The sequence below is a fragment of the Gallus gallus genome, chromosome Z, assembly GCF_016699485.2.
Source record: "Gallus gallus isolate bGalGal1 chromosome Z, bGalGal1.mat.broiler.GRCg7b, whole genome shotgun sequence".
NCBI lineage: Eukaryota > Metazoa > Chordata > Aves > Galliformes > Phasianidae > Gallus > Gallus gallus.
The window spans coordinates 7,974,960-8,002,176 of NC_052572.1; the positions used below are offsets into that span (position 1 = coordinate 7,974,960).

At 37.6% G+C, this 27,217-nt stretch overlaps 1 protein-coding gene and 1 non-coding gene across 13 annotated transcripts in view; both read right to left on the reverse strand.

The window, feature by feature from the left end:
• UBAP2 (ubiquitin associated protein 2) overlaps nt 1–27,217 on the reverse strand; it is a 227,114-nt gene that overhangs the window by 168,853 nt on the left and 31,044 nt on the right. For 10 of the 12 annotated variants that reach the window (NM_001277105.3, NM_001398300.1, XM_040655468.2 and 7 more), the window contains 8 exons: nt 25,258–25,411; nt 23,677–23,754; nt 18,239–18,293; nt 16,988–17,091; nt 10,283–10,335; nt 3,930–3,997; nt 2,296–2,485; nt 1,357–1,570 (listed from right to left, as the gene is read on the reverse strand). In NM_001277105.3, the coding sequence (NP_001264034.1) occupies nt 1,357–1,570; nt 2,296–2,485; nt 3,930–3,997; nt 10,283–10,335; nt 16,988–17,091; nt 18,239–18,293; nt 23,677–23,754; nt 25,258–25,411 (916 nt within the window). The remainder of the gene's footprint in view (nt 1–1,356; nt 1,571–2,295; nt 2,486–3,929; nt 3,998–10,282; nt 10,336–16,987; nt 17,092–18,238; nt 18,294–23,676; nt 23,755–25,257; nt 25,412–27,217) is intronic. The other 2 variants (XM_040655471.2, XM_040655470.2) reach the window with 1 other exon arrangement.
• LOC112530793 lies at nt 1,919–2,002 on the reverse strand. Its single transcript, XR_003072606.1, has one exon. It is a non-coding gene; the product is annotated as a small nucleolar RNA SNORD121A (small nucleolar RNA).

Genomic DNA, 27,217 nt, shown 5'->3' on the forward strand with positions numbered 1-27,217 from the left:
TTCAGCACAGACAGGAACTAATCTACAATCTCAGTGTGGCTGAAAGTCAAGAGACATTGGACATCTACAATTTTTTCCCAAATCTTCCTCTTTCATAATTTTCAGATGCTGAAAGCCAAGGAACAGGTTGGAGCACTAGCTAATAAGTGTAAGAGATCCACAGCACTCATAGTCTGAAGGGGCTCCTTTATTCAGTTGCTTTCTAACGCATTTTACCAACTTGAAATGTACATTAAAAAATATATTTTTACAGAATCGCTGCATGCAAAAAATTATATACATTACTAAACTGGATGCATATTTATTTGGAAATATGCACAAACACACACAAGATAGCTACAAGACACTCTTTACAGTGAGAACACTGCTATGAACTGTATGGCAAAAAAAACCAAGTTCCTGTCACAGTCACTACTGTTTCTGCTTATACTTATTACACTTAAATGAAAAATCCATACAAATACAAACTGACAAAATGGTTAACTTGCATCATTTTCAGCACATGCAGACTTCACACAAGGGAAGAATAGTGAGAAGATACACCCTATGAAGACATTATGTAGTACTCATTCAAAATTCATTTCATGGTTGATAGGAACTGTTGAATCACGGCCTGAACCTCTAACTGATCACCTGAGGCAAGCACTTAGTCAACAGTGGGAGCACAGGTGAAGGCAATTCACCCATGTGACCGGAAGGGGTGGAGCCTGGCTCCACCTCTCCAAGACCCCATTTAAGGGCTGACTGCCACTGAGGAAGGATCTCTTTTTGGAGATCATTGCTCTTGGAGTTTTTCCTGTGTGCCTACAACACTGGTGAGCATTTTCCATTTGTTTCTGATTATCCCTTTCCAACATGACTATCCTTCTAGCTTTACAATCTGTGGATACCAATTCGACCACACCACTCTGTATATTTATTGACTACACACATGGTTAAAAGAAAATAGGGAAAAGACAACAAGATATGGTACAAACTTGTATTCACCTAGAAGCAGCATAGGCAAAAAGACCAAAAGACTTATTCTCCTGGAATTGCTGAGAAACTAAGTCACATCAGAGGTCCACTTAAATAGTCAGGGACGCTAAATTGAAGATGTCACTACATGAAGGCTCCACAACTTCCGTAGACTAACACATTCTACGAATAGCGTTATGCCAATCAAAACACAATTTGTAATAAATTTTTAACAACTAATACCAGCAGATAAGCTTAACTAAAATTTTGTGTCAGTTGTACTGTCAAGCATTACGTTTAAAGCAAAAAAGCCTTTCATCAAGGCAATTTTCAGCTGATACCAGTCTAAAGAAATTTTACAGACTAATAGAGAAAGAGAGATTATGTCAAAGCACTTACCAAACTGACTAAGGACTGAGGACTGACTAATGGGTGCTTTTAGATCCCAAGATGATGGGGTAGTTGTAGTAGTGGTGGTAGAGCTACTACTGTTTTGTTGAGAAGTAAACTGGCCCAAACCTGGAGATTTCAATTGGTCCAAGATTTGGGATCCCGTAGAGTTTGCCAATTTGGAGGATCCAAGATCTCCAAAGCCAGAACAAAGAACTGCAGACTGACAAAAAACAAGGGAACACAAAATAAAAAAATAAAATAAAGGCAGGGAGAGGTGGAGTTAAGTATTTTATTAATCATTTGAACACAATCACAAGGTCAGTGCCAACAGCTGCTATTTGGCAACACGTAAAAGCTCGTCAGCTCCAGATTGCTAATTTAGAACAAGTGAAAAATTCAGCAGTTGTAGCACATGCCTGGCCCCTCCTGTTATTATTGATACACAGGCTGTAATTACTTGCATTTCAAAAAGATATTTAATTACTAATAGCTGAACATATTTTCAAGGAACAACAGCCCAATTTTAAACTCTAATAATTGTTAAGGATGAGATGTCTTACTCATATCACTCCAGAAAACTCAGAAATACTCATGTTTCCTCACAAAGCTGTCAGATATGTGCTTGGAAGTATCACATCACAGTTTTCTGGCATAGAGTTCTTCATTATAAATAAATTGTTTTGTTCCAAGTCAGTGTGTAAATGTACCTTTCTGTATTCAAAAGTTAATATAAGAACTTCAAGTAAACCAAGGAACTACCCAACAAAAACAAAGAAAGGCTTGTTTGTGTATGTGAAAGGATATTCTCTATCCCATTTCTGTAGCATTTACAACCTGAATTTTACAAATACTGAAGCATTTCATGAAATGACCATTACTGGAGACACTGCTTAACTTGTAATATTTGCTAATTAAGAGTATGTAGAAAGCATAAGATAATTTTACCAGACTCTGAGGGGAATAGGAATTTACAGCACTGGAACTGCCAGTTCCTGATGCCATCTGGTTGCTGTGCTGGGAATTTGTGAAGACTAGGGCTTGGCCAAAGGTCTGCTGCTGAGAAGCCTCAAATGAGTTGCCTTCTGTCTCTTGAGGAGAAGACATTGGCTTTTGAAGCAACGTCACCATATCAATGCTATAAGGAAAAGTAAAGTTTGGCTAGAATAAAAACATGCTGAGACTGAAGAAGATAGTAATGGTATTAGATAAAGCTTCTGTACCAGCAATACACCTACTGCTATCAACAGCCTTGAAGAATATTATAGGTCTGTCACAGAAGAATTCTCCATACAAAGAGGAAGAATAGAGTAAATAAAATTCTACTAGCTGAGGCATTCACCATAGTTAGAATCTAACTCATCTTTGCGCTTTTTAAAAAGATACTCAACTTTTGCAACATAACATAACATATATGATAAACATAGCCAAGTAACTGGAGACAAGTTATAAAAGACACCACTTTTGAATGAATCCCACTTTCCATCACATTACATGTATCAATTATCTATATTGCATACCACACTCCTCCTCTACAAAGACCAAAGGATCAAAGTTCTAACCTCTATACAGGATAGGTTTGAGGATAGTAAACTCAAATACAGAAATTGAGTGAAAGTGTGAGACCAAAGACACAAGAACAGCATAAATAAAAGTTTCTCAGATAGGAGGCACATATCCAAAATTACCCTACTGCATACACGTAAGCAGGACAAGAAGCATGTTTTCTTATACTTAACATAACTTATTAACCTCAACCGAAGTTTATCCATGAAAAAGTAAACCATTCAAACAATGTAAGAAACAGACTCCAGAAGTTCTGACTGAAGTTTATCCTAAGCACACTGCAAGCTTGGGCTGATGAGCTGCTTCTGTCACTTCCATTACTACAGATTTCTAAACGCCGAAACATTCATTTTAGTAAGTAAAAAAAAAAAATTACCGAACTTCAATTTATGAACTAAAATATTTTCTAACATAACTTGTGCGAAATTCACTGGAGTAGTATTGACATCAGAACAGTGAACATGCAAGCATACTACCTTTAAAAAGTAAAGGAACATAAGGTCCAGACCAATTGATGCTATGGCTTCTCCAGTTTATATATCCATACCAAGTTTTGCTACAGCCTACTTATCATGAAATAAAGCTTCCAGCTAACTAAAGCTTTTCTGTGAAAATATCTGTCAAAATGCTGCATTCTGAGCGCTTTCTGAATCTAGAGGGGGGGAATTTCTATTTTCTGGAGAGCAAAACCAGTGCCTCCTTTTAAACAGCAGAAAACTTTTCTTCCAAGTTACCTCTATTTCTGCCTATAACTAGTCTTTGTGCAGAATACAGTCTTCTAAGTATTATTCTTGTGGATTTGATAGATTCCGCTCCAAAACCATAGTCAAATATAGGTAACACAGGAACCCACAGAAGCAACTACACACAAGCAAGAGTTTTGCATTTAGGTTAACCAAACTCTGATGGGGGCCATCCTCACATTATATCAACCCACCATTTGCTTTAATATGTACAATCTAACACTGCTTCACCAAGAGCTTTTTAAGATACAGAAAAAACGTGCAAGATCTTACCTTTGCCCAGGAGTCATGTGATTCTCAGCTGGAACAGAAGAAGCAGTAAAGACTTTCGTTTCAGAAAGCTGAAAAAGATTTTTTTTTAAAGAGTATTTTAATCATGTTCACATTCCATTTTAGCAACACTTGAAGAAACTCTGTCTTGGTCATGTAATTCCTGATAAATGTCAAACAACTGTTACAGCCAGGTATGTTGCAGCTCTAACAGACAAAAAACAAATTTCTGCAAAGTCCTTTCCACAGAATCAAGAACCAATTTTACTAAAGTGTTAGGAAATTGCATCTCATAAACACACACAGTGATATACCAGGGTACCTATGCTAATTTGGGCAATAATAACTGAAAAATAATATACAACTAGAAACTAATTAATGTGACAACTGGCATATCATCAGCATAAAAATACCTTATGTAGATAAAATTTAAGATTCTACAGTACAGCTCTTATAAATCCTGTTGCAGGATTCTAACACACTGCACTGTTTCCATGTACATGTTCCCAGTTCATCTACTCTGTTTTATATTTGAGCTCATACTAACAGTGGAGGCAGATTTGCACTTGAATGTATGTAGCGAGCTAGCTAGCATTCGAGGTTCCTTCTTGGCAGTTTTGCTAAGGAAAGCAATAATGTCTTAAACTGATTGCTCTGCAAGCATGAGCTGGAAAACAAAGTGTTTATACAAGTACCACCAGTTTCTCCATCCACAGCAGAAGCCTTTACTGTTTTCACCACTGTTACAACAAAGACACTTAGCAGGTAGCAGGGAAGGGAAGGGCTGGTTGGTTGGCATCCTAGGGAATTAAGAGGATCCTGTTTTCTTTTTTAATAGTTTTTGTATTTTATAAAAAATATAATAGCATGATAGCTACAGCTTTGTAGGGTTAACTCATGTCTATTGATGGGAATGCATACAAGCAGAACACATCTTAAACCAATACAAATTAGGTTTAACAAGATAAAATAACTATGTGTAATCATCCTATTTTAAATTAAATTTGCACAGAATCACCTTTAACTATTCAAGTATAACCTTGCTTTTAACATAAAGAATAACTGACCTATTCAAAAAGTTATTAGGAATCCCTTTAGAATGTTACATTTGAATACAGCTCAAAGGATATTATGCATTCTTAGTCCTGTTTATTGCTACTAGCCCAATTTAAAGGGCATCACAGGCACCAACCTTTTTCACCTGCCATCACACAGACATCTCTACTGGAAGCAAGCATATCCATAGCTGTATTCATCTGACTGAGATTCTCCTAAAAAAACACTGTTGATTTCAGAAGGACCCAGTAGGACTGAGTGGGAGCTATCACACACCTCTCAGAAACTGCATCCAAATGTTCCTCACGCTGCAGGCACACATCTACCCTACCCCACAGTGTCATGATAAAAAAAAAAAAAAAAAAAAAAAAACCCTCACAGATCCCCCTTCCATTTCCTTCCTTTTCCTTGCAGTCAATAAGATATATTTTAGTGCCATCTTTCTGAAATACATTTCAAATCTATCCTATGCATAAAGCTACCAGCCTGCAAATCTTTGTCCGAACCAAAACTAACAGGGAACTGTCAAGGTTATTAAGAGGCTATTTCTCTATTGTTTAGCCTTTTCCCTGCTGCAAGTGTTATTTTAGAACAACATGTACTGTACTTTTTACAGTGTTATGAAATTCCAGCACCTTATGGCATAAGGAGGTCAGATAATGACAGAGCAGCAGACTATGATCTGCAATCTGTTTGTTAAATATTAAATTCCTTTCAGTGTGAAAAACTTCTCATGCCCACACAACCCAGGATAAGACCAACTGTAGCCATAACACTGATGAATCCTGAAAACTAAGCAAATTAAGGAGCCATTCACAGAGTGTAAGGGAGGAAATGTTCTCTACAAGTAAACTACCATGCAAAACAACTGCCAAGCATCCAGTTACCAGTTCTACAACATTTAAATTTATCCCACACATTGCCCCTGTAGCAAACTAACTGCCACATACTTAAATCAGGCAATTAATTCTGAAGTCTGTAGGAATAAGGACATTTGTTGGAATACATACCTTCTGCAGCAGTTTAAAAACATTGTCTGCGATTACACAGATGTATGTAACAGTTACTAGAGGTAGTATGATTAACTAAAATATTTATGCTCACCATACACCAAACTTAAAAATCCTTCAGCAAGGCAATGGCAACTTCCCAGAACAGAATTCAGGGTCATGAACTACTTATATATGGCAACTTCACCAGGGTATTTCCTCCATGTGTGGTGAAATGCCTCTGCTTTTCTGCCTTTGTTGCTATGATAAACCCATTCTCCAGTCATCAAGCAGATAACATATTAAAGAATTAACTAGCAACTCCTTTGGACAGTTGATATGCAACAGGAGCAAGAAAATATACTTGAGCACCCTCATGAAAACCCAACCTCTACAAATCAGAAATAATTAAATCTCATTACTGTTTTGTACTGAAGTTAAAGAAATTGAAGCAAGCTCTTGTTCCGCTTCCTAGGAAAAGAAACTATCACTAAAAAGCAAAGACAAACCAACCAGTCTGTTTTGGAGTGTTGATGTTTCAAATCAAAGCACGCTGACATGGTGCAGAAAATCACTGTCTCTTTAAAGATATTTGTACATCCTTCCTATTCTGATTGTTTCTATAGTTAAATTACTTACTTTGGCCAGGAGAATATGATCCTAAATTTAACAAGAAACCCCAGAGCTGTCCACAATACCTCAAAATTTCTCTCATGCTTCACACTGTCACGTCCTGAAAGCCTCATCGACAAAAAAGAATCTCCTATTTTTACCACAAGCAGTTTCCACTCTGTTTACGTTCATGCTGACAACTTACGTACTCATTACTTCGTCAAAAATAAATATCCAACTGGACTATTAGATCTTACTTACGTTACACAACACTGAATTTCACTCACATGTTCATATACTGAACATGTAACTTATACCAAACTAGAGAACAGAAATTTGAACAAAAATATTCTTCAGAAAAGTATCTGGTCTTTATCTGCAGACACCATGCACATCAGCTTCCTTGATTGTTTCAGTTCTTAGTCACACTGCTAGTACTATTTAATTATACATTTAACCATGTGGCTCCATTTTCCATCCACAGGTGGATTTTCATTATACCTTTTCTGCTAGACTATATAACCCAATATATCAAGTAACTTCTTTAGATTCAGTAAACTATGCCAAATAAATTTTAAAAATCTCAACCTAACACCTCTTCTATCCTTTAATTTTCAGCTATTTTGCAGTTTCTGCCTTTTAAAAGCAATAAGGAAATAAATGCATAACTTCAAAATCAAGTTCTGACAAGTCCACATATAGAATCATAGAATCGCTAAGGTTGGAAAAGACCCACAGGATCATCCAGTCCAACCATTCGCCCATCACCAATGGCTCTCACTAAACCATGTCCCTCAACACAACATCCAAATGTTCTTTGAACAACTCCAGGGTTGGTGACTCTACCACCTTTATGGGCAGTCCATTCCGTGCCTGACCACCCTTTCAGAGAAGTAGTATTTCCTAACGTCCAGCCTGAACCTTCCCTGGCGCAGCTTGAAGCCATTCCCTCTAGTCCTATCACTAGTTACACGAGAGAAGAGGCCAACCCCCAGCTCACTACAACCTCCCTTCAGGTAGTTACAGGGAGCAATAAGGTGTCCCCTGAGCCTCCTCTTCTCTAGACTGAACAACCCCAGCTCCTTCAGCCGCTCCTCATAAGGCCTGTGCTCCAGACTCCTCAACAGCTTTGTTGCCCTTCTCTGGACACGCTCCAGGGCCTCAATGTCTTTCTTAAAGCGAGGGTCCCAAAACTGGACACAGTACTTGAGGTGCAGAGAAATAAAAATCAAGAATGATTAAGAGACCTGAAAGAGTACCTGCAGGCAAAAAGACTACAGAAGCTCTTTTTTCTGCAAGAGAAATCAGAATGTGCTGCTTTCCAGAAGACAGACCTCAGTTCTGGAGATATTCCTAGAATCCTGTATTCCTATTTATTTATTTACACTCCAATTCATTTACTCATTTCTGTGCTCCGTTTTGGGCCCCTCACTACAAGAAACACGTCGAGGCCCTGGAGAGTGTCCAGAGAAGGGCAAGAAGCTGAGAGGGGTCTGGAGCACAAAGCTTATACGTAGTGGCTGAGAGATTGTTCAGTCTGGAGAAGTGGAGGCTCAGGGGAGACCTCATTGCTCTCTGGAACTCCCTGAGAGAGGTTGTGGTGAAGTGGGGGTTGGCCTCTTCTCCCATGTAACAGATAGGACAAGAGGAAATGGCTTCAAGTTGCACCAGGGAAGATTCAGGTTGGGCATTAGGAAACATCACTTCTCTTTAAGAGCGGTCAGGAACAGGCTACCCAGGGAGCTGGTGGAATCAGCATCCCCAGAAGCGTTCAAGAAGAATTCAGATGTTGTATTAAGGGCCATGGTTTAGTAGGGAAATATTGGTGGTAGGTAGATGGTTGGATGGGATGATCATGGAGGTTTTTTCCAACCTTGGTGATTCCATGATTCTATTCTTACTAAAAAAAAAAAAAAAAAAGTAGGTGGAGCACTTGGCTACTTAGCTACATTACATTTTTAATTTGAGCAGGTCAAGTCTAGCAGAAATACAAACTTCTCTCCATGACAGGCTCACTTTTATTCACTAATCTAATAAACTTAAAATTTCCCAAACATATTTGTAGTGATTTTATTTTTCACTTCCAAATCATTGGTAAAGACACTAGATAGCATCTGGCCTATGACTAGATTCCTATGTAGCTCTCCTAGAAATTGTCCACATTCAGCTCATACACTGCTGCAAAAGACTATTTGCCCAAATTGGCAGGACAGATCATTACCTACTTGATGGCTTCTCTGACATTATGGGATTATTTCTTCTAAAAACAACAAAAGTCATAAAATCAAATTTCCTTTAAGGAAATACTTCACCTTCACAGTTAACTTACAATTTACTTAAAGAGCAAGATTAGTTTTATTTGAAATAGACTTCTTTTTCATAAAAGAACAATCGTAGAATCATAGATAAATAAAACATAAATAGCACAAACTGTATTCTTCACTCCCCCCCCCCCCCATTTGATTGCAGCTCTACATTTAATTCATTCCAAGCATCACCACATGAATAATTTTCCTAGGTTACAGAGACTTTTCCAGCATTCCAAAATTAATGAAAATTAACAACAGGCTAGAGATTTCATCTGCAGCCCTTCCAAAAGTCATATACAAACTACTCAGATTTAATAACAAGAAATATCTATCCCTAGGAAGCATTGCTCAATGTTCCCCCCATACTACAAATGCTGCATTGTACCAGTGCCAAATAGCCCACAATTAGCATATACAGAAGAAAAAGGGGACAGATTATAAAAAACAAGAACACAACATTTGATAGCAGTAACCGATACAAAGAAACGAGAACTAGGTAGTATTTTTTTTGAATTCCTCTAATTTTCCTCAAAAGACACAGTGATGAGTAAGGAGTTCTCCTATTCATTAATGACCTGTTCACTCACTCCCAGGTATAATACTGACACATCACACTACAGAAGGAGGTAAATGGAACGCATTCAAAAATAATTTTGAGTTAACTGATAGAAGATGCTTCCATAGAAGATGAAAAATGAATTAAACAGTAAGGCTTTCTCTCCTTATTTCTTGCTATCTCATTTGTTTTTTGAGCTGCCTCAGCTTTAATACAATACACTACAAACTCAGAATAAAAATGTTAGATGATAAGATACATACACCAAATATTTTTCAGGCATGAAGCAGTGTCTCTTACCTACTAAAGGATGAAGATTGCTACAGTACTTCAAACAACACAACATGAGTAAACAACAAAAATGAAGAAATTAAGTGCTAACTTCAACACACTACTGTCTCCTCTCTTAATATTCTGATCATGAAGATAAATAATTGGAATATTATGCACATTTCAAGCAAAAAGAATCAATAATGAATCTAAAATTTACTATAAAGTAAATCTTAGCATTTAAATAATTACATAAAGACTTGTGATAATATGGCTTTTAAATTCCTACAAAACATTAGGTGGAAATATGGAGATAATATCCATCATCATTATGTATGGTATGCCTACCAAGCAAAATAAAATATTATTTCTTGATTCAATTTTACGTAAGATTAAAGCTCATCTAAACACATACTCTTTTAAAACAGAATTACAGCAGGAAACATAAGAAGTGTTACTGCATAAATATACAAAAGACTTAATTACAACATTTAGTTTTGGAAACAATGCAAAGACTCTGAAAAGGTAAATAATGAATGCATCTATCCAATAAGGTACACTTACATCTTCATTCCAATCTTCTGCAGTCCATTCTTCTATTGAATTTTTCCATGCACCTATTATAATTCGGGGGAGGAAAAAAAAGCAGTTACAACCTGCAAGTACAATTACAGATATCAACCCTTCTGCATTACAAACAACCCTGTTTTGATTATTAGTTGAAACACAAAGTGAAGAGATGTTGGTTGGAAACATGAGAAGCCACAGAAAATTGGTCTGCAGATTTAAAAATTTGGGAGGTGTTTGTTTTTTTTGTTGTTGTTGTTTCTTTTAAACTACAGTGTATGATTTCAAGGAAATTTCTAGCTGCTATGATAGTGGATAGTCTGCACAAATGCATGTCCGCAACTGGTGATAAAATACTAAACATTGGCAAGAACTTCCTCCTACACCTGTCCCTGGTGACAAGGAGAGGTTACTCAGACCCTCCATGAGTTCTCCCCATTCCATACACAATTCCATACAACCAAAATACAAGCAGAGCACCTGCTCTAACATTCATAATCCTATTTTTGACAAACTCAAATTAAAAACCCAAGCTAAGCCTCCAAGGACTGCTCTGTTAATGCTCTCCTTAGGTCAGAACAACACATATCACTTCTTCTCACAAGACGATTTTTATCTTAAAACACATAAAGATATAATGGCAGCAGAAAAGTCAGTAAGCTTCCAGCACAGCTGCAAAACATTTATTCCCAGCAGAATTTTGGCAAATATCAGAGCACAGTGTCCAATCTGCAGCATGCAGCAAAGGTCAAACTGAACTAAGTGACCCTGTGGGTTTAGAAACCTACTCCCTCTCTTAGGAAACAGCAGACCCAGACATGGAGGAGTGATGAATGGACTGAAGGCCTTGCCCACCAGCATGACCACACAGAAAGGGAAATCAGCAACAGTATGAGCCTTCACTTCAACTGAATAGTCACATGCCAATAAAACACAGCAGTAAAGTACCATCAGCAACCAAGAGCAGTTTCTGGTACCATCACCTCTGAACACGTATAAAAGAAAAAGAACGTCTACCTTAATCACATGTAAAACTAGGAACCCTTTGAGATAAATTCTTCCCAAAACAAAGCCCCTTGAAAACAGCATTAAACACCACTTGCACTAATGCAGTTGCTCACTATCATAGAATCATAGAATCGCTAAGGTTGGAAAAGACCCACAGGATCATCCAGTCCAACCATTCACCCTTCAGCAATGGTTCTCGCTAAACCATGTCCCTCAACACAACATCCAAACTCCACCACCCCTCTGGGCAGCCTATTCCAGTGCCTGCCACCCTTTCAGAGAAGTAGTATTATCAGCACAGTCTTTGGTAGGCTTTGAGCAAGCAGTGCCCAGCCCAGAGCAGGGCAGAATGGCACCAATCCCACATCAGGAGCAGGCCAACCACAGGGAGTTACATACAGGTTGAGAAGGGAGGGCTTTTATACCTGTGGATCCAAAATTATTTGGCAGCTCCTGAACAAGGTAACATCCACTCTGCAATATGATTGACTGAAACACCTCTTGCTCTTCTTTTCACTAATCAGCTAATTAGGTGGGTTTTTTTTTTCTTACTGCAAAATACTGATGCACTTGAAAAATAACTATGATTATAGGATAGTACATCAAAATTATTACAGTATCTCAAATTACTAGACCAACTCACATTTCCACAAAAATCCTGGAAAGTAGACAAAGCTTTTTAAGTAGTACTCTTCGGAGAAAGTTGATATTGTTCTCCCTTCTCTTGACCAGAACAGGGTATCTTTGATGATCATTTTCTTTAAACAGATTCATCCCTATATTTGTCCTGCCTGTATTTATCTCACATTGGACAGAGCAAGACTCATCTCTGCATGAGATGAACGCTTTGCACTACTACCAGAAATCCAGCAATGGAGCTCAGTCAAGCAAACAAAACAAACAAACAAAAAGTTTTGGCAGAGCATACTCCACTCCTGTGTTACCCCCACACACCTTTGAGAGATAGGAGCTGTTTGGAACAATACCTGAGACATTTCCCAAACGTTCCATGTTGCTTCTTTCTAGTGATTATGCATTTCTATGCATTTACTCTTCTTAAATATTTGACACAACCACTCATTATTTTATCGTTGCTGGCCAAGTTTGTTACTGTCACATATTAACATTCTGTGTTCCAAAGTCAACCTTCCAGCCTCTGTTTACAGCTGTTCTCTGAATTTAATCCATACCGCTAACAGTTTTGTGGTATTGACAGGATTCCACTCACAAGTGTAACAATTGCGTTTTTGTTCAAAATCCGCCTATGGACTGTAACTCCATATATTCTCTTCACAACCTTTACCCCCATCCTTTGCAAAGCATTTCTACATAACAGTTCTATTTGCCACTGAAATTATGCTTTGTTTTCAAAGATCATTGTCATATCAACTTCAGCTTACACTTCCATCTGTGACCACTTCCTATCTATTTCTGCAACAAGTTTAGTTATAGCAAGTCATAAAGCCAAGAATTATAACATCAGGTTTTGGTACAACTTCAACTATTTTTTTCCAATCCATCACTTCCTGTCATATTTTTTTCCTCCTTTTTCGAATTATCAGCCAAATACATGTAGTGGCACCCAGATCATTCTATCTTGGTTTATCTCAAACTTCTGCTCAAATCCTCCTCTTCTCCATTGCCTCCACATTCTAGAATGACCTGAATGATTCCTTAAAATGTTCTTCCTGACTTCTACTGCAGCCCTAAATAAACAACTTCCTTGCATCTTTCAATTCCATTCTATCCCTTGGACAGATAAATTATAATTTAATTTTTCTTTTTTGGTTGTCATTCTTCAGTTTCAGAGTCATTTAAGGCTGTTCATAACTATGATGAGATTTTCTGTGTTTTTCTGTGGGATTTATGAAACACAATCAGAAGTAACATATCTGTACCCCCATCTTTCTGAAGGTAAACAGAAGGATGTCTTCATAAACAGAGAGGAAATGCACTGAAGAACCATACTCTCTGACAGTGGGAACATGGATATCTTAAGAAGTCATAAAGCTAACCATGCACACAGTAGGGGAACTGCAACTAGATCTTTTAAGTCCCTTTCAGCAAAAACCATTCGATCAGTAAGCCACGAGAATGGATTTTTATAATCTACATTGAGAAGTGAGCACTTCCATCCTAATTTATTTTTAAGTATTGCTGCTATTTGTTGTTTGAGATCTCCCATTGCCTTGTATATCAGAAAAATTAAGAGAACAAAGACTCAGCATGCCACTAGGGAAATATGAAACTGCTCAAGTATATTCCCTTTTGGAAGAGCATTGGTCATTTTGTTTCCTTCCACCTGCCTCTTCTCTTTGCCTTGTCTGCTACATCTATAAAAACTAGAATGCTGAATACTTTCAACACAATTACAAGAAAATGTTATGAACCATTTACATTCAACCTTTATTCCCTTTCTATTTCAACTGCCAACACCAAGTTTTAGATCCAGAGAACCAACTAGGCTTTCTATAAAATTACACAACAGTGCTTAAAGAAAAACCTCTCAGGCTGCCAAGATTCCTCCAACATCTACAATGATTCAGGTTAAGAAAGTCCACAGCACTTTGAGAGCATGTATGGGACAAACTACATTTCAGAAACAAATCAAGTATTTCTTTTCAACTGAAAATTCTGAAGTTAATCCTCTCACAGCACTGACTTGAAGGATGACTCAGAATTTGACAAATGATTTAAATTTGTAGGATGAATTCAGAAAGCATTTTGATACAAAAACTGGTCTAGCTTCTCCAGGTAGTTGCCCACTATCTCCTTTTCAATTCCCTATGTAGCTAGAATGAGATAATTTTGTTTACTTCTTTGCAGATCAAAGAAGATATGGGCTTATCTTACATTTACTAGCCCACTGCAGGCTCTCCATATGAATATATGCCTCATCATTCACATCATTAGCATTTCCACATTGTTATACTATTACTGAAAATGTTGATTTGTAATTAACAACACAGCTCTGCGAACTAAGAAGAACTAATTAAAAGAAAGAGAGAATTAATACTTATGATTAACAAACCAAAACAACAGCTCAACTTTGACCAGACATCTCCCAGCCCCACATCTCCTCTACCACTTCTATGTTTCACCCCTGCTTCCCTTCCTTCCCAGCACTCCTATTTTTGCTTTAAAACTACTACGATAGCTGCAGACTCTTCTTCAGTGACTCTTTAATATGCTTTCTGAATCACAGTTGAGAGTGCTTCCATTCTTGAAAAAGCTAAATAATCCTATTTTAAAGCCTACTTCTATTGAAGTTTTTTTTGTTTGTTTGTTTTTGGTTTTTTTTTATTATTATTATTTTATTTTATTTCTGAGCAATGGGTAACAGCCTAGGGACTTTTCTGACATTCCAAGGACTTGCCTAAAGAAGCAGCTTTATAAAATAAAACTCTCTCCTGGAGCTGACATATACAGTTTTGTCAGCTATGGTAGCTTTTCACTGAAAGTAAAGGAAGATTAGCAGTAAAAAGGTACTTCATGTCTATAAAGAACTTTTATTATAAACTACATTAAATTTCCACTCATCAAATTATTCTGAAGGACACTCCCTACATTGGCGAACATTTCCTATGCTGCAGAAAACTCTACTCACATAATCACTCATTCATACCCTGTAGAAGCCAACAAAGACAAGGAAACCTCTCACTGTGCTCCCCAAACTCCCATATATGCCTTAAGCTGCTTTGCTGAAATTCTGTGCTGTTCTCACTGATGTCTGTATGGTATAACAGCAAAAACAGATGTGGTATTAAAAAATTGCAGACACGCGCCAGTGCATTTTCATTTTCACTGATCTACTTAGCAGCAAATCCCTTGTACATGAATTCATGCACTCCGAGCATCTGTTTAGCCATACCCAGCCACTCTATTACTCCCAAGTAAAATCCTTCCATTACTGAAGACTGAGGAGATACCCACAATAAGGAACAGAGTAGGCATACAATAGCTTACACTGGTTACAAGGGTAGTCAAAATATTCAAGCTTACTCAGGAAGCAGAATGCAAGTCCAAGTTGTAAACCATAGCCACCTAGCTGTGTTCATCAATGAATAACTAGAGAATCTTCTAACTCTGTTCCTGACTCCACATGCCTTTCTTGAATATTTCTTCAGTCAGTTAACTTAGTGGTGACAATACACCCTGTCTTCCACTACCATGTAGCAAACATTAGCATTAGTATTTTTACAGGTATTTTCAAGTCATTAGCTGCCTAACTCCTTACCTAGTAAATTAATTGAAAAATTAACACAAATTACGTAAAAGGCATGCTTCTGTTTGCACTTATAGCACCACATCATTTTAAAAGTAATTACCTGAAAAGATGCCTTGGTTAGCAAGAGCTCCCTTTCAATAGCCATTAAAATACTCATCACCACTCTCTGACCCTGGACTACCAGGCAGTCAAGAGTGACAAGAAACAGCCCAATAAGCCCACCTAACAATAAGCGTGCTTTTAGCTTCTCTGGTTAAGCGAAAAAATGGCTTTTATGAAGTTCGTAAATCTGCATCTCAAGAGCAGTGCAATACTCAACAAAAAACACTGGTCTCCAGTATCAGTCTTTTCCTTCAACACTTGACAAAGGGGTTGTGAAAAAAAATCAGCCAGCTTCAACAGTGGAAAAAAAGAAAAAAAAAAGAAAGAAAGGTCACCCTTCCTGGCTGTTTTTTTTGTTTGTTTGTTGTTTTTTTTTTTAATTCATTTGTTTGTTTATAGTGCGGTTTTCTTGTTATTTTATTTTTAAAAGGTCTCTTCTGTGAGTCAGTAGGTTCCAGGTGTGGATAATAATAATGTCACGGATCATGACATGTCTTGGCATCATGAAACAGGCTTCCCTTTGTCTTCATCTCCTGCCACAGAAAATGGGAAGCAGCAACTCATCTTGCTTTTTTCCAAATCATAGATAAACAGGCCACATTCTTCAGCTCTGAATCACCATGAGACCACAGTTAAGAGGTTTCTTTCCAGACTGTATTGTCTCTTGCCTTTAGCCAGGAGTGCACATTTCATACTTGAAACTTCATTTAGAAACACACATATGGATGCCTCTATCTTCAGGGAGGCGGATTGCCTTTTTGGCTTCCATTCAAGTGCCCCCTTGTGCTTTAGTAATTAGTTCTTTTCAAAAGGTGTCAGATATCAAACCTCTCCTCCATACCAGAGACTCATACACTCAGGCTCTTATCTTCTATAGGTGGGGCTTCCAAAGCCATCTCAGTGTCACCAAGTGGATTTACATTCATCAACAGTTCTTTCATTTCTTTCTTTATTCTTTCACTTAGGTATTCAGATGCTACGGCTCAACACCTGTGAACCAACCACTCTTAGTAGTACTTATACTCTTAACTACAATAATGTGAGATCTTAAGCCGTACTTAAGATAACAATTTTTCACATACAAGGTTCTTTCAGTAACTCTTCAAATCCCTTTGTCTCTGAAGGGATTGTTAGTATCAAAAAAACTGCAATCCCCTTCCACTCAATTCAACCTGAGTTGCTTGGACTACAGCACGTGCTCTGCAATTTAACAGCAGTTAAGCTATAAAAATGAACTAATATCTGTGCCATGAGAGATGTACTCACAGTTTCCTAAGTTAACAGACTACTAACAGAATGGTTATTTTAACTGCAATTTGCTACAGCTCTTCATTCCAATCTTTTCACTTCTGGAAGCATCTTACCAGTTCCATCATCTGCATCATTCTGACCAGTCTCCCAAATCTCTGATTTTGTCCCAAAGCCATCAGTGGCAGAAGACTCCGTATAGTCTGCGGGGTTAAATGTCCTAGAGTTTTAAAAGTTGAGAAACGGAAGAGAATACATCGATCATTCACTGAACACAAGTGCCATTATTTTTAGCTGAAGCTGTGTTAGATTTAATATCTTGATTTCCACATATTTATCTTGATATTTTGGTTTCCAAAAGAAAACTTTCCTCTATCAGCAGACATGGATAAAAAAGGGAAAAAAAGAGAAAAGAAGTAATAGGAGGGGGGAAAAAAAGTGAGGAGACTGTTGAGAAACAGAACAAAAACAAGAATTCCTGAAAAAACAGTTAAAAAAACTACTCCCCCTCATCCTATAACACATCAGTTTATACAGTCAGCATTAAGCCTTTTTCAGTTGATAGCTTCTCAGTGGCAGGCTGATGATAAACCAGTATCATGTACTTTAAGACCACCAGACTTGTGCAGGACAGCAGTCAGAACATCATTAAGATTATTTCAGAAGGCACTCCTAACACCAATGCCAAAAAACAGATGCCTGTAACAGGTGAAAACGACTAATTCAGAAAAACTTCCTTTCAGTTTATCATCGAAACTATTAACAAGAAGGACTATTAGAGAAGTAAAAGTAGCCTTCTGTTCCTTGTGATACTGCTATTACATGAAATGTCATTTCAAACAAACACTGAAATTAGTGGAGGCTATGCTTCTCTGAATCAAGTTATTCTGACAAACTGAAAACAATTTTTAGAACTAACGATTAACTTCCTTTGATTCTGCTTTAGAGCACATGCATGTCCAAACAGCTAAAGCATGAAAGCTCAAAAACAGGAGAAAGTTTATAATCTCTAGTCTTTCTGGTTTATTTAGGGCTCACATTTCACATTACATTGAAACAAATATTTATAAATTGTCTTTGGACAATAACCACTCCAGAGAACTTTCTGCCTCCTAGGCACTATGTGGCTGTTACTGATAGGTACAAATGAATTTGAGTTTGACACATTAACATTGAGTAAACTAAGATTAGGACAGTACAATTAGAAATACTGGATTAAAATAATCCATTATTATCTAACAGAGCTGTGAATTTTTGCATCCATGCTGATTTACTCTACATACAGCAATACTAATACATACAGTGGCAATCAATATTGCTGCTGAGCTTGACCCTCCCCAAAAATCTGTGCTCTGCATGTTTCTTACCCCATGCCTTGGGCTGAAAACCTCCCCGCTCCTCTCCCTCTGCCACGTCCAAACCCTAGGAGAGAAAACACCATTTAACAGCAAAAGCAGAGAAGGAGCCAATCACCATGATTGAAGAGAAAACCACTGCAATTAATTAAATATATATTCTCACAGGAGAACATTTCTCTAACATATGCAATCCTGGGCAACCTGGTCTAGTGCTTGATATAGCAGTAGGCAACTTGACCCATGGCAGGGTGGTTGGAACGGGATTATCTTTGAGATCTCTTCCAGCCCAAGCCATCCTATGATTCAACTAAGTCACAGTTTACTGAATGTTTCAGCAGGACTTGCAATTTTTTTTGCTACCTTTTCTGTATCTAGAGAAGTAGCAAAGAATTCTAACAATAAGAGTTACCTAAAGCCTCATCCCAAAGGAGGTTGCTATTGCCTAGTCATTAGACAACGTTAAAAATTTGTTTCTACTTTCTTATTCTCACCTTAGAGGCTCTAAAACCACAGCTTCCACGCATGATCAGAATGCTCCAGAAACTCCCTGTCACTCCCTGCCTGTGAGACAAGGGTGGGGAAAGAGGGAACACACAAGGGGAGAACTGCTACAACAGAGGTCATCCCTATCTGTGACCCCAAGCTCTACTCCCTTCCCTGCACTCAGTTTTGCAAATACAGCCACGAATTAACTACAAAACAACCAAGAAAACAGTCAGTTCACTGTTGGATGAGTTCTCTGAATCAGATCCCTCCTTGCTAACTGCCGGAGAACTAGTCATTTTTACATTGGGATAATTCACCAAAAAGCAGGTAAACAGCTATCATGATGCCTTCTTTGTTTTGGATTTTTCTTGTTGTTTGGTTGGCTTGGCTTTTCTTTCTTGGCTTTACAATCATGGAATCATAGAATGGCCTGGGTTGAAAAGGACCACAGTGATCATCGAGTTTCAACCCCCCTGCTATGTGCAGGGTCACCAATCACCAGACCAGGCTTCCCAGAGTCACATCCAGCCTGGCCTTGAATGCCTCCAGGGATGGAGCATCCACAGCCTCCTTGGGCAACCTGTTCCAGTGTGTCACCACCCTCTGCGTGAAAAACTTCTTCCTAATATGCAACCTAAACCTCCTCTGTCCCAGTTTAAAACCATTCCCCCTTGTCCTATCACTATCCACCCTTCAAATGCAATGAGACAGCACCAATTCCTCTCCGCAGTAATATCAGTTTATGCTGCATAAAGAGTATAACTAACAGTACTCTAAAAAGATCTACTTCCAATTCCACACTTATAATGAAAAGAAATAAGTGACTTATGTTAAAACAACGAGAAAGAAAAGAGAAACTACAGGAACACAATATAGAAACACTATATAGAAACACAAGGAGCTTTCTAGCCAATGCAAGCTAACTACAGGAAAACTAAAACTTCAGACCGTGACCTCCAGAAGGTCTACTCTGCATTTGTGTTCCAGGAAAAAAAAAATTTTTTTTTTTTAAAAAAAAGCAACACCCCTGCTAGTTTTGGCAAAGAACATTCAAAATATGTCCTATATATTCTGTGCCAACTGTGCAAAGCTTTAAAAAAAAAAAGCCTTTAGACATCCGGTTCTGGTTACTGAAGCTCATTTTCTTCCAGATAAAATCTTTTACTTATAAAAATTTGTTTGGCCTTTTTTTTTTTTTTTTTTTTTTTGTTAGGAGAGAGACGATGTACTGGTCTAGCTGTAGCTGGACCGGTCTGATATTTACAAAAATGGTCAGCCACTCTTTTTTCTTTTTTTAGTTTTTATATATATATATTTATATTTATATTTACATAAATTTTTATATATATATAAATTTTTTTTAGGGAAAATTTTTTTACAGGAAAATTTTTTAAAGTTTGAAAGGTTCCTTTAAAGGAACTTTTAAGTCAGAAATTAAAAGCTCACATTTTTCCCTTTCACTCTCATTTCTGTTTTGCTAGAAGAAACTCACTGTTGGTACTCTGAAAGAACGACAAGGAAGATTTAGAAATAGCAGTAAAAGTGACAAATTCACTCCCACTTTGCAAATGAGGAAAATGACTACGTATGAATCTAACTATTTCTATGCTGAATGAAGATCATAAGTTCATCTACCTGCTATCCTGTTATCAACTATCGGCAGCGAGATTTCTGTGGAACCATGCAAGAGCTGAAATCACAGCGTAATCCCCCTGGACATTCTCCTGGTCTTCGACTATTTGTTGCTCAAAGACCTAATGAGCCAGATAATTTATATAATTCACAGCCCCCGGTGAGTTTTAGGGGTTTTTTTTTGTTTGTTTGTTATTGTTGGTTGGTTGGTCTTCTTTCTTCACTATGGTTCTTCTTTAGGATGATTTTGTCAAGAGCCTGCACATGTAAGTTTCCAGAATCTGTAACATCTTATAGTAAAGAATTCTTCAGGTTAACTACCTATAAGAATACCACCCCCATGTGTTCATTTTGAACCTGTAACGTAATCATTTACTATTCTCTCATTCTCATACTCACACCAATTGAATGATCAGTTGATTTCCTCATTGAACATTTCCTGCAGAAATTTTACAGATCCCTATCATATAACCATTTAGCCCTCTGTTTTGCAGGCTGCAAAGCCCTACTCTGCCTGTTCCTCACAGTCCACAAAGGCCATCTTCCCAGTACCTTTCAAAGCCTTCTGTAATTCTGTCACTCCCATTTCAATGTGGGCTACAGGACAGTGGGACAACCAGATGTAAATTTAAAACTGAATACATAGTATTGCACAAAACAGCAACATAAAAAAATATGGTGCCTGTAAAATCCGTCAGTTCAAATACAGCACTACAGCTGATTAAAACACAAATAAGTAAACATTTCTAGAACTGACAGTCCTGAAGTCGCAATCACCTCTCTTCCCAATTCCTTCAGGAGATTCTATTACAGACAGTTAAAAGTCCTTGCACCACTGACACAGAAATACAATTGTTATCAATCACTATTATAGTGATTTTTTTTTAACAGCTAAATTAAACTTATTCAAGAAATTCAGTTCTGAAAAGAAATACAGATGGGAAGGCCATCTTAAAAACATGAGTTCCTTGACTGTTTTCCAAATCGAGGTTTACAATCTGCTTAGCAAGCAAAGATTAGCAGCTGAGAAGCAGAGCAGTCCCAGCTGGGATTTGCCAGAAAATACCTCCTGTGGTGCACTTTTGCTTTCTCCTCCTTGGTCAGTAACGCTTACCTACTTGAAATCCCTGATCTCATGCATGCCAGCAAGCAGCACTGTTCATACACTGTATATCTATTAGCCCATGAAGTTGCAAGGAAAGTCACACAGTCATTAATGGAAAATCTACTGTGTAAGGAAGTTAATGCCTAGAGCACTAAGGTGGAAATTCTCAGTATCGTGATCGGTGTTTTCTTCCCCCATTGAATAGTACACTATCATCAGTTAATTCAATTCCTTCTGTTTTCAGAGCATGTCATTTCTTAACATTAGATTCTTCTACAATGAAGCAGAAATACAGTGGGCCAAGAATTTTCCCTCTAGAAAGCAGCCAACGAGATAATTCCAGCCTGAGACAGTAGCTTAAAATACAGAAAGAGCGCGTTGCTCAGGTATTAACTGACCCCTACTTTTATATGATGCCTACACTCCCACACACTGAACGAAACACTTCTAAAAAGGGGACCTGTGGTGATTACCAATGATCTATTTACTTGTAGGTGAAGTACTTTACTCCTATATTTCCCTATTTTGTCTAACAGTGAAGGCCAGTGGAAAAAAATGGCAAGAAGCTTTTATTTAAAATAAAACCCACTCATTTTGAAAGAAAGTCACACATCCCTGAAATACTGAAAAGTAAATTATACACTTTTATATAATCCCTTGCCAATTTTGAGGGCTCACATTATAAAATGAAACTGGCTATTTCTACTGTATAATACACATACTTGTAATATAACGATCACGAAGCCATGCAAAGAATTTATCACAGACAGTTGAAAAGACTTCATCAAGGCACTTTGCTCACATTAATGTAGAGTATGAAATATTTGGTAAAGAGATACATAAATACTGTATACACTAACCCAGTAACAAAAACTGGATAAAGTTCTTCCCATTTCTTCACGCAGGTACATCAGTTTATTACTGATGATTAAAAGCCTTGGCTTGAAACATGATATTCACCAAGAGAGTTACTGCTGAATACAAATGCAATACATTGTTCACATGGCTACAAATAAAAAATACAGATTGAACTTGAAATTAACCTCAAAATTTCACCAATTTTTTTTAAAGTCCTACCTTTGTATCTACAACGTGCATAAATAATTATTTTACAATAAAAACTGAAGCACTTAAATTCCATCTCTGAACAGTGAATTATACCACAACCTCCTCTGCAAAGCTACTCTGTGAACACGTCATTTCTTATCAGCTGATTGACATGCACAATAGAGTAATTCTCACAACCCTCTGGAAGCTATGTCTTTACACCTTTCCATTCCTCAGGATACAGATTTGGAGACAATTAAGTTTGATGTTCCAGTCACTGAATGCCTTGTTACTGGATATTCCAAACAAAAGAGTCTTTTGTAGGTAGAAACTCTTTTTTCCTCTTAAGTCAGATATTACATATTAAGCTATTAGCTCTGCTGTGCACTTCATCAGTCTAACTTCTTTAATACCCACCTTCCCTACGCAAGCGGCACCATTCCCAGGTATCTATTTCCATTCCTTTTGCCCTAAAAGAAATATGCTTCTTTCCACTAGATCAAATGAAAATCTAAACCAAGTATGCATCTTCTTTCCACATCAAACAAAGGCCATCATCTTTTCTATCTCTTCTAGAGAATACAATTAGAGTTGTACCTATGAGTCCACAGTACTGAGTCTTTCCATAGCTCTGTTCATCAATACTCCCATGCCAATTCTTTTTTAACAAAAAACCACTAAGGTCACTAGTGTTCTCCAAATGGGTACCAAAAACAGAAGGCAAACCTGACAACAGGATCCACTACAACAAAATGGCACAAGAACATATCAAATTCCTCCACAACAGTTCTACAGAAGAAATCTTGCACTTTCCTGCTGCCAAGGTACATCTTGAGGAGTCCATTACACTCCCACACACAGGAGGCTGTTGCAATTCAATTTGGGGAAGGACTTTCCATAGCCAGAGGACACCAGTCTATCACACAAAAAAATTCCATGAAGGTGATGTGCTGATTCTCTTAAGGCATTATGAGACCAAACAATATTCTCATAGTGGTTAGGGATGTCAAACAATGGTTGGTGGGGGAACAGTACCTAAATTAAAGGTGCCTGAGGTGCTCATGGATTCAAAGGACAACCAACAAATGCTTAAAAATAAGCTTCTAATAAAATAAATGAGAGTTTCATTTCAGGAAATGAACTCAGTGCCAGTCCCACACTAATGCCACCATCTCACCTCTCCCACGGCCACGTTTCCCACGGTCTGAAGGCCTGTCTCCTTGATTGTTGTCCACTCCATTTTCTTCAGCTCTAACTGTGGAGAGAAGACAGCTTAAGAGAAACTTTAGAGACTTATACATGCAACAACACAGTAATCTGCTTAACTTGAACCCGAAAAGATTTTCAGAGCACTACGGTCTGATATCTCAGTCATTCCTCTCCTTTTGCAGCCCTAGATGCAGGCAAGTAGTTTACTTTAAAAGGGACAATTTGGAAGCAAAATATCTTGTAAGAGGGTTATGTCTTCTAGCAGACACAGCACTTCTTCTTTAAACCCTGGTCTTAAATCTCTGAAGAGGCAAGAAATTACCCTGCCTCATACCTGACTTTCCTGATAATGTGCTGGTTGGCAACAGCAGAAGAGTAAGATAATCAGTAACACCAACTCTTCTACTGTCCTCCGCCACATCTTCTGCCTCCCTTATAGAGGAGTTTGGAAAATGACGACTGACCACTTGGAGCACTGCTGAGAATTTTGTACTACACAACATATCCAGATAGCAACAAAACAATTCCATTAAAGAATGTACATAAAGGAGAGAGAGTGATATCAAGATTTGGTAATCATCCTTAGTTCATGTTTGGTACAGAAACAAGCAGCATATGGCCTTGCCAAGAAATGTCTTTCCACACTTTCATTCTTCTACGAAGATTCACAATGCCTCCACTGACCGGCACAGTATCTGAATATACTCCAACTATGAGTTACAGAATTTTGGCTAAAAATGGTAAATATTTGTCCTGCTTCTAAGGGAGAAGGTGGGGCTCTTCTGGTTGCGTTCTTTTTTATCCCCTCCATTTTCTATTCATTTGTTAGCATCACAATAAATGTTTATGGCTATCATAAGAGATACAGGTAGCTTAGATAATTTCTGATAAAACTTAAGAGAAAAAAGGCAATGTGTACACTTAATGGTGATTTACTGAGATTCTACCTAATTCAGAAAACTTCAGTTCTCTTTTGCACAGTGTACTACTGTATCTGTATAAATGAGCAATTTAAATGTTTCCGTTCATAAAGTACCTCTTCTGTTCTAGAAACTCACCTGTGGCTGGTTTATATGAGCAATATATGCTAGAGATTAATAATGTTCCCAGCTTTTTTATTCCCCTTATGAGAACATCTTCAGGTTCTCGCACTCATTAAAGGAGATGGAGCCAAGCTTTTTTTTTTTTTTTTTTTGCATTAAAAGAAACAAAAAAATGTATCAGCTGTGAAGTGACACATTTGCTTTCCGGCAGTCTTACAAAGACTTAGTTCCAAACCTTACATAAAGGACAACAAGTTGTAAAAGACTGATTAACCAAAAAAAGAAATAAATTTAAATTAAACTGAGCTGTCTCAGAAAAATAAAAGTAAAGACCATTCCAAAAATCAAGTAGATAAATCAAGTATATCTGTCACATAAGCAAGTTATAATCACTTTAGCACTGAGCTTCAGCTCTGACAGACTTTGTTCCATTAAACATTCGCTTTCAACCAGTTTCAGCTGCAAGAAAGACATCTGAAGTTTTTAAAATGAACCCCTATACGTACACTCTCGGCCACGGCTGCCTCCTCTTCCCCGTCTGTTGGAACTTCCCCGTCCACGACTCACTTCTCTGTCCCCTCGTTTTTCTCTGTTCTCTTTGTTTTCTGAACTTTCCTTTCCAAGGCTTTTCTTCTTTCCCCCTACAGTCTCCCAAGAAGTCTATTTAGATAGAATAGAATTAGATACAGAAGTCAAAAAGAAAGAGAGCTCTCTATGTATAACATCAACCCACATCTGTTCACTTCAAAGGAAAAAAATAGGTATTTCTATAATAGCAGGTTAGTAATATATACCACGAACTACACTGAAAAAAAGGGAAAATCTAGTTCTATTTTTGCAAAGAGATGAGAAAGAAACAAATATTAGAAAGTAAATGCAGGCTAAGAACTAGACAAAACACAGGTGGCCATGGTAAGCCAAACCACCTGCTCTCACAGCCACAGCTCATCACATAAAGCAGAAGCCAAGAAATACTATGTCTAAACAAGAAAAAAGACTAAGGTCCCAGCATCATACCCTAGTTTTAAAATAAAAATCCACCCATAAAATAAATTCAGTGATAACACCAATTCCACATGAGTATATGTAGGAGTCAAAAATAAAGTGACTAAAACACTTGCTAAAAACAATACAGTAATTCAGGTATTATGCAATTGCATGGTAGCCTACTGAGCAGAGTAAAAAAGAAAGGTATTATCTGTAAACAATGAAGACGGCAAATACTTGCAATGTTCCTCTCTCTAAGAACTTATTGTCTAGATACAGTTTTCATACAGGAAATTTGATTATGTAGATAAGTTGCCATTAGCTGTGAAGCACTAGATAAAGCTCATGATCTCACAACAAGCAATTGCCAATCAGTGATTTTGGTATGGTCTTATTTCTTCTCAATTCAGACAACAAGAAGCCCTCACAAAGAAGGCAGTGACCAGCTAATCCAACTTGCCTAGAATTAAGAAAACTAATGTTGCTATGCAAGCAGGTAGCAAAACAGTTCACAAATATAAAGTTTCAATGTCCTGTGTAAGACAGTAAGTATTAGAGCGGTCACTTATTTTTTGAAGAAATGTATATGAGGAAGAAGGCTGAAATCACTACTCAATATCTAGTATTGAGGACTACAGTGCCATAAACCAACTAAGGTGAAGCACAGATCCTGCAGGTTGGAAGCACAAAACAGCTTGTTTGAGCAGCACTATGTTATTTGTGAGACAGAAAACGCAGAATCCTCCAGTAACTGTTGTGTGAGGCCAGGCCCTTGTTGGTGGTTGTTGGTGACAGGACAAGGAGCAGTGGCCTAAAATTTAAACATGAGAAGTTCTGTACAAGCATACATAATAACTTCATTACTATAAGGGTGATGGAGCTCTGGAACAGGCTGCCCAGAGAGGTTGCAGAGCCTCCCTCTATGGAGATACACAAGACCCATCTGGACATCTACCTGTGAAACCACTGTAGTGAGCCTGCTTTCACATGGGGGATGGACTTGATCTGCCAACCCCTACAATTCTATGTGTGTGTGATTTCACCTGCCGTAGCCTGTGTAACTGCATTACACACTAACACACCAAAAGTTTTAGAGATTTTCCAAATGAGAATTAAGTAACTGCATTGATATCTTAAGAACCAAATCTAGATGGTTCAGAATGCACTGTTATTTCTCTAATGAGTACAGTGGCAAAAGACTTTTAATTATTTTAAGAAATTTCCCAAACAATGATTCTGCAAATCATATGTAAAAGCAGACTCTTTTTAATAAAGCTTTATATGACTTGAAAAGTATCAGTAAAAAGGACAACAAGGGAAGCATTGGATTTCCATGCTTTCCCACAAATGAGGATTTCAGACAATCACAAGATCTTTGGGATTTGAAAAGTCTTTTATTACTATTTATATGGGGAAAAAAATCAATATAATTTTAAAGAAATCTGAGAAGTTGGGAATGGCGCTGTCTCTGTGCATGGA